A 13,130-nucleotide genomic window follows, 5' to 3' on the forward strand; every position below is an offset into this window, starting at 1 on the left:
CTGGGCTGGGACGATAGCCAGAGGGTGGGGCTCAGTGCTAGTACGCCACTGATAACCATTTGTGCATGGGAACATTGAATGCTTTCTCTGTAAACTCTGTAACTGCTTATATAAACTGCTGGAGACTGACACCCGGTGAGAGTTCCACCTGTGGAAGAGACGCCTTGCCCAGGACTGTGATTCCCGCCCAGCCATATCAATTGACAGGACTCTCCCAGCAGTGGGGCGTGGATGTTGTGAGTAATTGATTTATTGTGAAGTAATTGATCTGATGTGTTCTCTTTTCAGTCAACCTGGTGTTTCTCTTTCTGGTTGATTTGTGTCATTTCACTTCAGTCGATCTGGTGTTTCCTTATCCGATAGATCTGATGTTTTTCCCTCTTATTATATGACCTATTCAAATGTGCTGCTATCTCAGCCGATGTGGATGTTTTCCCTTTCCAGTTGAGCTGGTGTTTTTTCCCTCTTATTATTTGACCTATTCAGATCTGTTTGTGGACTATCACCTTTACCATCCTCTCTATAATAAAATATACCTTCAGTCCATTTGTTTGGAGTGGAAAGTTTCTTTTACGTCTCCAATCGAATCCCCAAACCTCTCATAACAGGAGCCCAGCCCGGCACCTCCTCAGGGCCCAGCAGACTCCTCCTCCCCATCTGGTCCTACCTGCAGCACAGACACCTGCTAGCTAATCTCCGCCTTACAAACAAAACTCTCCCTTGGACCCATGCTCCCTTTTGGTTATTGTCCACTTTCCCAACTCCCCTTCATGGCTAAACCTCTTAAATAAAGTGCCTCATACCTACTGCCCTCCCATGGCTCCCCTTCCCCCACTCTAGACCCAGCTTCATTCCCACCCTCTCAAGGAGACTGAGGTCACCCGTGATCCCATGTGGCCGAGTCCAGCCATCTTTTCTCCATTCTGATCAGAGCTGTATCCCACCCAGCTGAGCACCCCTCCTTTCTGCAATACCCTTTCCCCTCATGGTTCCTGCAACTTCATGCTCCACCATTTCAGGCCCCTTTCCTGGACCCTCTTCAGCTGCACCTCTGCAAACACTGCCTGCTCCTAGGCTGGGCCCTGGTCCCTTCTACAACTACAGTGTCTCCAGGAAACCTCATTCAATTCCACGGTTTTAAATATCTCTGACCTCATCCCGACTCTGCTGACACACTGATGCAACTTTAAGAGGTTAGGTGCTAGCTCCCCAGCATCAGTACCTAAGGACTATCTCAGACTCGATTCGTCTCAAAATTTCACTGTCATATGAGTTCCAAAATAGCATCAAATCTTTCCAAAAGGAGGAAAAATTTGGATACAATAAACAGTTGTGAACAAAGTAACCAATAAAAAGTATACTTACATCCAGTCATGGTTGCTTGATGGGGAAAATAAGAACACAGAACTAAGATCAGATATTCTCAAGCTGGGGACCGGAAGGTGATGAGTTGGGAGTGTAAAACACAGGAACTGATCAACTCTAAGCATTTACAGAAAGAGAGGCAGAAATGGTTGTTCCTAAAAGCTGAAAGACACCCACTAAAGGAATAGAAAAATCATGAGAAAACCTAAGAAATTAAAAATTAAATTAAATGGTAGACTCACATTCCAATTTATCAGTAATCACAATTGTAAATGGATCAAATTGCTCTATAAAAACATGAAGGCTCTCAAGTTGAGTTAAAATATTGTTATAAAATAAAGGGATATAATATGGTTGAAAATAAGGAGATAAAGAAATAAGACTTTAAATGGGACAAACAGGGGTTTTCTGTGTTGATAACTGTCAGGGACTCTTATGCACCTAACAATATGGTCTTGAAACATAAAGCAAAACTGGACAAACAAGAAGACACAGGCACCCCAGGGGAGGTGCCTTCCCTTTCCACAGGGAAACCTACCTTACCTCTCTTAAAAAGCCACAGGTCAAGTGATACAGTAAGTTAGGAAACAGATCTGCTGACAAACACAAAAAAGCTAGATCTAGCCTCAGCCCCAGGGACAACGTAAGCATCTAGTGGAGAGCGAACATTCTCCTCAAACCACAATGAAACAGTCACCACAATGGACTGTGTGCTAAGCCACAATGAAATCTCTAAAGAGTCCAAAAAGCAGAAATCTATAAGTGACTATATTACTGGAACTTAAAGCAATAAAAGTAAAAAGTAATCACAAAATATTGGCTCCCCTCCCCCAACCTATCCACTTGAAAATCTGTCCACACCCTTCTAAATCTCTCAGGTTAAAGAGGGAATCCAGACAGACAGGAGAAACTCTTTAGAAATGAACAGCAATGAGAGCAGCATGAGGCAAATCCATGACGTGGGGACAAGGGGACGGAAGAAGGGACACAGCCTCCACTGCAGGTATCAGGGAATATCACCTGTACAAGAAGCTGAGCACTTCCCTCCAGGAGCCAGAACAACACCACAATAAAACCAATGACAGCAGAATGAAGGGAGAATTCACCTGGCAGGAACAACAACATAGACCTGAGCAATGGCGTCAAGGGCTTGTTGTCTGGAAAGACCTGTAACAGTGAGAAACTTTGGGCAGTCTGACCAAGAAGAATAGAAGAATAGACAAAGGCACCAAGAGGAACAGACAAAGGCACCAAATTGTACCATCAGGTACGAGAAACTACAGAAACAGCTTTAACGTGATAGGAGAACATAGTGGATAACTCTGACCAGGACATCAGTGGTCCTCAACTGGAGCTGTCCTTCCCGTAGGATGCATCTGGAAACATGCGGGATGGGTTTTGTTTCTTGTTTTGGGTTGTCCTACTGGTTGTTGCCCTGGGGGTCCCGGAGATCCTGAATAGCCTGTCACACAGACCCGTTTCCCTCTTGAAGTGTTACTGACATCTGGGAAGACAAGCACTGATCCAGATTAAATGAACAATGTGGTAGGAAAATGTTTTCCATGGATGTATAACAGGCAAAAGATGGTAACCTCAATATGTAAGGAATATCGAGAAACCAATGTTTACAACTACTAAACTGTAAGAGAGCAGGAAAATCAGAAACATAGCCAAGAAACACACCAAAAATATATCCAACCTATTTGTTCAGGTGGAGAAATATGTAGGTAAAGCACAGGAAACAGTGGAGGAGATTACACACCAAATTTTACTACCGACAAGGAATAAAAGTTGGGAGGTAGGTGAGAAATAGGAGTTTTTACCACTTCTTAGCTTATGTATTTCTCTAGTGTTTTAATTTTTACAAAAGAGAGTGTATTCTACTCAAAAAGATGTTTCAAATTTTAAAGAAATTATTAAAATGTTCAAAATGACTTCAGTTCAAGGATATTCATTAAAACATATATGGAAAGCACCTCCCCATAATGTTAAGAGTCTCCTATAACTTTTCCAATAGTTTACTATGTAGATTTTATTTCACATTTAGATCCTAACTCATTGGAATTTACATTTGTGTGAGGGATGCAACAGAAGCTGATTTTCTCCTGTTCAAGTGGAAAACCAACTATCCAGGCACCATTCATTGCGTAGGTCTGGCTTTCCCAGCTGACCTGCAATGCCTCCTTTCCCACCTGCTAAACCCTGACAACTACCGCTGCCTCTCGAGCGCCCTAGAGCGAGCGGGGTGAGCTCTGCAGCCTGGGCTCCCTGTGTGCGAGGGGCGGCTACCAGCAGAGCCTTCTCCCAAGACAGCAGCAGGCATGCTGCACACAGAAGTGCTCAGGGGCCGTCTGCTGTGGAGCAGGAAACCCCTCATGAGGAGCAGGCAGTGGGGGAGCCCTGAGCCCCAGGACTGACCTCGGCTGGGGGCAGCAGGCTGCTCAGTTAGGGAGCCCCTCCCTTCAGCTCGTCCAGCTCCTCCTTCAGCGTGTGCACCTGGCTGTCGGCAGCTGCCCCTCTTCAGCTCGCTGTCCTTCTCCACCTGCTCCTGCAGGTGGCACACGTGCTCCTGTTCCCCCGGGAGCAGAAGCAGTAGGAGTGCAGCGAGTCGAGGAGTTCTTAGGCCCCAGCGCTGACAGGATGACCCCGCTGAGGGACCTGGGGCCGGTGTTGCTGTGTTCACCCTGCACATCTTCTGCGGCTGGCTCCGGGGTGACATCAGTTGGAGGGTGAAGGGGCTCTGGGAGGGTTTCTGAGGCATCATTGTGAATGATGAATGTGGGGGCTCTGGGCCAAGCTCTCATCAGGCCCAAGGCTGGTCCCACTGTAGGTGGGCTCCACATCTCTCTTCAGCCTCTTTCGGTCAACAGCCTCTGGAGGGACAGATGGCCTCTCTTGAGTGTGTGCTGAGGAGAAACTGTAAGAAGGATGCCAGCCAATAAATCTGCATGCCTCAGATCCTGAGGGATAAAGTCACCCACGGAAATGCCACTCTTATCCAGCAGGCCCTGGCTGGGAAGAGGGGGTCTCATCGCCAGCATCTACAGCAGACCTGTTTGCATCTCCCTGGCTGCCTCATGCTGTGGAGACCACACTGTCTCCTGGAGTTCCTTCCAGAGACTCTGTGCCCGCTCCTGACTGGTGGCTTCCTGGGTGGCACTGGGTTCGGGTTTGCCCTGCAGAAGGGCTCGCTTCAATTTGCGGGACCCTGGCTGGGCCCTCAGGTTTTCCCTCGAGGATAAGGATGAACCTGAAGCTCCTTTCCCGTCTGCTTAACTGGCATGTTCCTCTTGTCCCTGGCGGCTATCTTGGTGTCATTTCTTCTGGGGCGGCCGTGGCCTTCAGCTCCTCCTTCTCAGTCAGGTGGAAGATGGAGGGCAAGGCCGTGGGCTTGAACATGTAGTACTGACCCTCCAGCCTGTTCAAGAGTTTTTTTTGGTGAAATGTTCACTACAGATGAAAGAATACTTAGTAGGGTCCAGTCATCCCTGTGAACAGCTTTTAGCAACTGGACAAGACGTTTTGAGTCCTTTATGTGGAGCCTGCAAGGATACATGAAAAAGTAGTTAAAAAGAAAGAATTAAATGTCTCCCCCTAAAATAATCAATTATAAAAGCAAAACAAGTGTTTTTGGCAACACCCACACTTAGGAATTTTGCCCATTTAAAACTTTAGTAAAGATTTAAGGAACACCTCTGCTTGCAAGTTATTACTGTAATAGAAAGATGAAAGACCCACTGTCTACCTTAAGGAGCTGACCATCTGTAGGGCAGAGAAGGAAGGAAGGTGAAGACCTCTTCCCAGGTTGTGGTAAGTGCCCTGTAGGAACAAAGATGCTCGGGCAGAGAGCACAGGATGGCACCAAGACAACAGGAAAGGTTTCAGGAAGCCTCAGAAATAGTTCCTAGAAGCTCGTGGCTGTCCAACCCTCCTGCTGTCCCTGGGATGCAGGACTTTGGGTGCTAAAACGGGGAGGATTGGTCCCCCTATTTCAAAGCCAGGCCAGGTGTCGGCCAGCAGAGCCTCCCAGGCACTCAGCAGGGCGCCTGGCCCCAGCTCTACTCAAGCAGCTGAGGATGCAGGACTGCCGCCAAGAGGACGTCAGCCCCAAGAGCTGTGGTTCTGTGTTCCTCCTGTCCTTCCACTACCAGGAGGAAAACTGCTTCCTGTACCAAGCAACCAGCCCCTGAAATGTACTGACCAAGACACTTCATAATCTTTTCTCCTCATTAACGTAAAATCTCTATTTAGAGAAAACTATGCACATGGGGAGGAAGGGGGTCTCTCTCGAGGCTTTCTTCTCCTCCTGAGTTCATCTAACCCCCATGAGGCCGGGTGGATACTAGGTCCTCAGGGAGTTCCAAGCAACCTGACCTTCTAACATTTCTCAATGCTTTGTGACAGTTACGAAAGGACCCCCACTTCCTTTGCCCCCATACCACGTTAAACAATGACACATGCCAAGAGCAACCTTCTCTGTAGTGTTTTGCATCATTCTCAAAAACAGTAACAAAACTTTTGGGACACAGGCTCTGAAGGAAACTGTCAAGAAAGCATGTTGTCTGACCTCTGAAACAAGCTCACATTACTAGTTCTTTGGATAGATTGTAACAACTTCCGACTTAAAAAAACCACTGTTAACTTTGAATAAGACTAAAGACAACAAGTGGCATTCAGGTCTTTAAAAATTCAATAACAACCTGCAACATGAAACAAAAGGATCTGCCAGGAGGTTTTCAAAGTAGAATGTCTTCAGTGCACTGTTCTGGGACCTCCATTGCAGAGTCTGCAGGAAAGGACTCACTCAACTGGCTGAATTCCAGAAGCCCTCATGAAGGGAGCCAGGCCAAGGGGAAGGCAAACCCCTCATCCTGCTGTGGGATCCCAAGGAAGAAGTGAAGAGAGGAGCCCCTTCCCTGAGTCCCCAGGGTAAGCCTCCCAGTGAGGAGTGGGTTGCAACCTCCTCCACCCAGGATGCTGTCACATGCAGAATCTGCAGAGTCAGATGCCTCTCCAGGACTCACCTCCAGTGCAGAGCCACCTTTCCCTGCACTGCCAGGACCCTTCTAGCAACAGAGCATCTGAGAGGCGTGTCAATTTGGAGGTAGAAGCTGCATTTGCTCAGCCACATTCCTGATCTCAGAGATCAAGGCAGGCTCCCTGCCATCAAAAGAGCAGAAAAGTCACGGCAAATGCAAGAAGATAGTGACCTAAGAAAGAGTGTTTCCAGAATACCCTGTTTCTTGACATTGTTGGCCCCAGCCTGAATCAGTGGAGAGCAGAGTGGCCAGGGGGTGGGGGTGACAGTGTGGTGGAGGCCATAAGGTGGGTGCCAGTGGCCATGGGATGGCCGCAGTGGCCCGAGGTGCCCAGAGCAGAGACAGTGGCACAGACCAAGGCCACATAGCGCCTGGCGCTCACTCACCTTCTGGACCGGCCCCGAGGCCCCAAGCACAGAGTGCTGCCTGCCTTGGGCTGGAACACCAGGGGGGCTGACTGGGCGGCAGCAGCTGGTTACCTGTGGAAGGAGATGGCTGTTTCTCCTCGTTGCCCAGTGGTGGGAGCAGTTTGCGGCAGTGCAGTGATCACCATCCTGGGCCTCAGGCTGTCATGCTGCCAGGCTCCGGCCCCCTCCTCTCCACCCCACAGTGGGACTGCCACAAGAGTAGGGCTCGAAGTGACACTGTGCAGCAAGTGGGAGCTGGTCCCCACGCCCCGCAGGATGGCAAGATGGCGGCGCGTGCCCATCTGTCCTCCGTAAAGCAAGATGGCCACATCTGTGGGCCTAGGCAAACTGACGCCTGATGCACCCACCCTGGGGGAGCGCTGCCAAAACGCGTCTGTTCCGCTGCCCTGATGGGTCACTGCTGCGGTGTTCATAGCAAATGACCCAGACCGAGGGGGGAGGGAGAATGTGGCCGGCCCTCCGAGAGGGGCCCCGCCGGACGCCAAGATGGTGACCGATGCACTTCCGCCCACACTTCTGGCCCTGCCCACGTTGCTCACCTGGATTGGCCCCAGTGGTTGAGCATCACATTCTGCTCATTCTCCTGGGCAGCGGGGAGAGGGACGCGGGTAGGGGCACCTGCACCGGTCAGCATGGAAGACTGCGCTCACCTGGACTCTTAGCCGCTGGGACTGGCTGGCATGGTTTGGGGCGGGGCCGTTGGGGGCAGCAGCTCCTCAGGTGGAGCGGGTGGGGGCAGCTCCCATAGTGAGACCTGTGCGTCTGACAACCAGGTCCCTGCGGGTCTGGACGCTCTTTCCATCCACCCTCGGTGCTCTGGCGCTGGCCTGACAAGCCCATGGCTGCTGGGGCAGGAGGGGCAGCAGGGAGTCAGGGAGGGGAGGGGGGTGCTGGGCGGGGCTGGGGCAATGGTTCTTGGGAGGCTTTTTCCTTCCCCGCCAGGATTAAGAAGTCCCTTCTCTGGAACTGGCTTTGGATCCAACCACACAATCGCTGTCTGTGTGCAGAACTCTTGCCCTGGTCTCACCCCTGGCAAAGATTTCTTGCTTTGACCAAACTTTAGTCAGGCTCCTGAACCTTCTTGTAGGCCTGTCTGTGCACTTCCTTGTAAAATCCAGTTTTAGCAAGAACCTTGCTAAGTCAGTTTAACCAGAACACCCACCCGTATGTCTGATCACCATCGAGATCTGCTCAGGCTCCTCCTCCTCCTCCACCATCCCTCAGGTGGTGTCTGATCACTCTGGCCTCTCTTTGGTAAGAATCCTGTTAGGTCAGGTTAGCCAGAAACCCCAACACTTGTTTTTTCTCTTAGTAATTTTCCATCCTGTGACCCCCACCATGCTGCCTGGCCATGAATTCCCACTTGCCCATGCTGCATTCAGAGTAGAGTCCAATCTCATTTCTCCCCCGCTGTGAATCCCATCACGGTGGTCCCTACGTATCACAGTGGTTCTGAATAAAATATGGCTTACCATCTTTGACAGGTGTCATTAAATAATTTTTCTTTAAAACCTCCAACCACAACAAAAAACCAGACCAGGCTCCTTTCCTTGCTCCCTCAAGCCATTTCAGAGCTACTTCAGATTCTGGCCCTGCTCTCCTCAGAGACCTCTATTATGCGAGTCATAAGACTTTTCCTAACTTTGGTGCATGTGTGGAGGGGGGCACACACCAGCATCAGTCTCTCCATGGGAACCACAGCACTTGCCAGTGAGCAGTCATATTTTGAAAGGAATCTCTTTCTCTGAGTGGTAGGTCTCAACAGTGGACTCAAAATATTCAGTGAACCATGTTGTAAACAGATGTGCTGTCATCTAGGCTTTGTTGTTCAATTTGAGCATTGACTTTAACTTAAAGTCAGCAGATGCATTATGTCTAACAAGAGAGTGAGCCTGTACAAAGGCCCTAGGGTGTGGATCGGAGGGAGAGGGGAGAGAACAGGATCAGTTAGAGGACCAGAGGTCAGAATGTGAGACAGGATTTGGAGAAGGAGCCAGAGCAGTCAGTAACAGCACAGCAGCCAGGTCAATGCCCCGCACACCATATCTGGGAGTCAGGACCATCTCCTAATCGCAGTCAGTGGGGGACCCCCATTTCTGGTTGGATCTCTTGGGGGACAAGAAGGCAGTGTCTTACCACATCTGTCTGTCCACATCTACCAGACCCTGGCCAGGGAGTGTGAAGTGCTGATGCAGAAGTACCTGCACCTGCTGCAGATCGTGGAGACGGAGAAGACAGTAGCCAAGCAGCTACGGCAGCAGATCGAGGATGGGGAGATCAATATCGAGTGGCTGAAGGCAGAGGTGACTGCTGGCTAGGGGTGCAGAGGAGGCTGGCCAGGGGGCCCAGGGCACAGGCCAAACACCTCACACTCTGGGCTCCTGCAGGATCGGGGGGGCACATGACCAGCAGGGGGACCAGCTTCCAGCCACAGCTATGCCAGCCTAGAAACTTAAATTTAGTGATGCTGGCAGAGTGGGAAGGGCCTTAGCCAGATCTGAGTTCAGATCCTACCTCTGCCACTTGACGGTTGCAACCTAGAGTACATCCCCCCATCATCTGTGCCTCCATTCCTTCATCTATACAACAGCCTTTTTATACTTGCCTGACAAAGTTGTGAGGATTGAGTGAGGTTATTTATGGGCGAGTTTTTAATTACTCTGCTGATGACCACATTGACTAAGCATTCCCACATTATCAGCTGAAGTGTCTGGGGACACAGAGTTACTGGTGAGTCATCATAGTGTGGGCTGCTGGCTAAGTTCTAAGCAGTCGTTCCCTCTGCCTGTCATAAGAGCTCCTACAGGGGCTTGCCGGGCATCGGTCTGGAGGCCACGCTGTTCCTAGGTTAAGGCTTCTAGAACTTCACTACTCAAAATGTGGTCCATGAAGCAAGAGCATGTTAGAAATGCAGAATCTCAGGCCCTGCCCAGACCTCCAGAATCAGAATCTGCACTTTCACAACATCCCAGTTGATTGCCATTTACATTAAAGCTTGGGAGGCGCTGGCTCTCTGTCCCTTAGACGCCCCTCACCAGCTGTCTACCCCAGCACCAAATGATCTGATTGCCTCTCCCCCCCTCATCTCACCAGTGCGCATCAGATGCTCAGAGCAATTTGGCCACATCACATAAGGACCGAGGACTCTGAGCTGAGGATGGGAAAATGGAAACAGATTCTAACCAGGGTTGGCTGCATGATTTGTAGGGCCTGATGCAAGGGAAAAATGCAAGGCCCTGGGTGGAGTCGGGGAAGTCGACCTCCCCTTCTCACAGCCCACCAACCCACCCATGGCAGACAGGCGACCCCCCAATATCAACCTTCAACCTCCGCTAAACTCTGTGCCATGATACACTTGGTACCTAGATGAGGGGTGGGCAAGATGCCCCTGCTGAGTCACCCACCTAGTGCCCAGGCATTGTCTCCTTGCCTTGCCCTGAGACAGGATCGGGTGTTCACTGCACCCGCCATTTCTGCACCTACCCCAAGGCCCCTGCAGAGGGTGGAGGGTGACTCACTGTGGAATGTGAGTCTTCCTGGCTGACTCCACCCATTTGCTCCCAGACAGAGGATAGAGGAGGTCATGGGTTCTGGGGTGCCGGCATGTGGGGAGCAAGCAGCTGAGACACCATCCCAGGGAGGCAGCAGGAGGCAGGAACACATGAGGGCTGAGGCTCCACGCCCCTGGGGTGTGCTCCATTGTTCCATCAGATGTTTCTCATGAAAACAAATTCAAAGAGAAATAATAACTTCAAGGTTGCAACTGCAGAACTTGAAGCCCCAAGCATGGGGCCTTCTGAGCACAGGACCCCATCACACGCCCTTGAAGCCAGCTCTGCCTGGAATGTTCAACGCTCTGAAGTTGCTAATTCCACCTTATGGTGCTGCTGCCAAGCTCTGAACTAATGATCACATCAGCTTGAAACTTGAGCTTGAACAAAAGTTTCAGATTCCACACACCTCCTCTACACTGCAGCAGGCACTGTCAGAGATGCTTTCTTAGTCAGTCCCCATAACCATCCTCATAGGTTGGAATGAGGAAGCAGGCTCAGAGAACTCAAGGCACCTGACCAAGCTCACACAGCTGGGAGGTGGCAGAGCCAGGACTAGAACCCAGGTCTGTGTGTCTACTTGCCAGTCTTGCCACTCTACTTGTGGGTCCTGGGATCGGGGCTTGTCCCGTGTCTAAACCATCTAGTTCATTCTGAGATCTATCCTAGCCCTACACATATCCCTGAAACCAAGCTGAGTCCTTACTAAGGACGAAGGAATAGGTCTAAGGACCAGTACCAGGTTAGTGGCTTCATGATCAAGGGTGTCATTCACTCACTCACTCGTTCACTAACTGCCTAAAATCTGCTGACCACTGCCTCATCCTCTTCCCCAGGCTCCTCTTACCCCATCACTTTGGGCTCCAGCCAGTGTCCCTGGTCATGAGCTGTGCACACCTTGGCCTTTGCATATGCTGGGGCTTCTGTATGGAGTGCCCCTTCCACCCCCACGCTTCCCTGCCTGGTGGAATCCTACCAAGCTCAAATGCCTCCTCCTGGGGACTCTCATCCCAGAATGTGCTCCATGACCCCTGCTGCCACAGCTTTCCCACCCTCAGCATGCCATGGCAGACCCGGCTCCTCAGGTGTCTGTCCCTCACCTGGTCTGGTGGGACTTCCTTGAAGGCAGGGGTGTCCTTTATCACTCTGTCCCTTCTGCCTCGCACATAGTAGGTACTCTGTAAGGACTTGATGAATGAATGGACATCAGGTTCTGTGGGAGGCAGTAAAGAGATGGAAGCTTCTAGCCTTAAGGTCTGATTGTGGTAGAGTGTGATTGGCACCATAATAGAGTTTGCAGTGTGAACCCAGGCAGAAAATGAGTCATTTTATGGCCAAAGAAGGTATGGGTTCATGTCGCATATGGCCTTGAAAGGTTTCGGGGGTTGGTAGGCCAGAGAAGGGGTGGGTGCAAAGGGCAGGGCCCTCTCTGGTGCTGGAGAGCACAAAACTGGTCAGTTTTGGTGAAAGTGTGTGTGTGTGTGTTTGTGTCAGCGTGGCAGCAGAGGCCTTTGTGGTGGGAATTAGGAGCAACGTTTCCAACTGAGTATATTACTCTCCAGGGAAAACGATATTTTTAAGTAAGACTTTTTTTTTTTTTTGTGAGGAAGATAAGCCCTGAGCTAACATTCATGCCAATCTTCCTCTTTTTGCTGAGGAAGACCAGCCATGAGCTAACATATATTGCCAGTCCTCCTTTTTCTCCCTAAAGCCCCAGTACATAAGTGTATATCACAGTTGCACATCCATCTAGTTGTCGTATGTGGGACGCCGCCTCATCATGGCTGGACGAACGGTGCGTCAGTGCGCGCCCGGGATCCGAACCCGGGCCACCAGTAGCGCAGCGGGTGCACTTAACCACTAAGCCATGTAGCCGGCCCCTAAGTAAGACTTTGCAAGATCAGCTTGGTAAACCTTTCTGGCTGTAGTCTTTGTCTCTCTCTCTCTCACTCCCTCACCCTCTCACTCTCACTCTCTCTCTCACACACACACACACACACACACACACACACACACGCACCCTGCAGAGCAGAGGGCACTTATGTGTTCTGGAGGGGCTCCAGGAAGGTGAAACAGAGCCCATTTCCCACGAAGTAGGCCATCAGGTAGGCAGGAGGTGCTGAGGAGCCAAGTAAGTGATGAATGATGCCCGTGAAAAAGACAGAGGGTCATAGAACGTCAGAGCTGGGAGGGATCTGAGAACTGAGAGGTCCACAGAAGAGGAAAGGACTTATCCAAGGTCACTCCAAGGTCACTTCCAGCACTGGAACCCAGGCTTAACCTTGGGTCTCCTGGCTGTAGATCCTTGGCCTGTGCCTGCCACACACGTTATTCCTTCCTTGCTGGGGAGACGGGCCATATAAAAGGTGTATATTCAGGGACCACTGTGTCACCTGGATGGCCTCAAGCTCTCATGGTCCACCTGATAGCCAGAAAACTTCCTCAAGCCCCATCCCACGTATTCCTGAGGATTTTCAGGGTCTTCCATTTTCCTGGCCACATCTGGCTTCCAATTCTGCTTTCCTGACTTCTTGTATCACTTCTCACAGCGCCAGTCTCCACTCAGTCTTGACTGCTCCTTACCCCCTTGTGGTCGCTCCATGTGTCCGTCAGGTGGAACTAGATTCTGCTGCAATTACAAACAGCCCCCAAGTCTCAGAGGCTTAAAACAACAAAGATTGCTTTCTCTCTCACACTGTGTGTCCATTGTGTGTTCTGCTCCACAAAATTCTCACTCAGAGTCAGGG

General features: G+C 50.6%; 1 protein-coding gene across 44 annotated transcripts in view; it reads right to left on the bottom strand.

Annotated features, from left to right (window-relative positions):
* The window catches only part of LOC101408564 (ral guanine nucleotide dissociation stimulator-like), a 196,883-nt gene that overhangs the window by 163,137 nt on the left and 20,616 nt on the right, over window positions 1-13,130 (bottom strand). For 19 of the 44 annotated variants that reach the window (XM_087419649.1, XM_087419642.1, XM_087419645.1 and 16 more), the window contains exons 1-4: window positions 7,483-11,663; window positions 6,791-6,883; window positions 6,390-6,525; window positions 3,784-4,907 (exon numbers count right to left, since the gene is read on the bottom strand). The exons of 1 other annotated variant lie outside the window; for it this stretch is intronic. In XM_087419649.1, the coding sequence (XP_087275775.1) occupies window positions 3,784-4,129 (346 nt within the window). In that variant the 5' untranslated portion in view covers window positions 4,130-4,907; window positions 6,390-6,525; window positions 6,791-6,883; window positions 7,483-11,663. 24 more of the 44 variants (XM_087419659.1, XM_087419656.1, XM_087419658.1 and 21 more) reach the window with 7 other exon arrangements.

Source organism: Ceratotherium simum, chromosome 30 (genome assembly GCF_057802395.1).
Source record: "Ceratotherium simum simum isolate JZ-2026a chromosome 30, ASM5780239v1, whole genome shotgun sequence".
In the NCBI taxonomy this organism is placed as follows: Eukaryota; Metazoa; Chordata; class Mammalia; order Perissodactyla; family Rhinocerotidae; genus Ceratotherium; species Ceratotherium simum.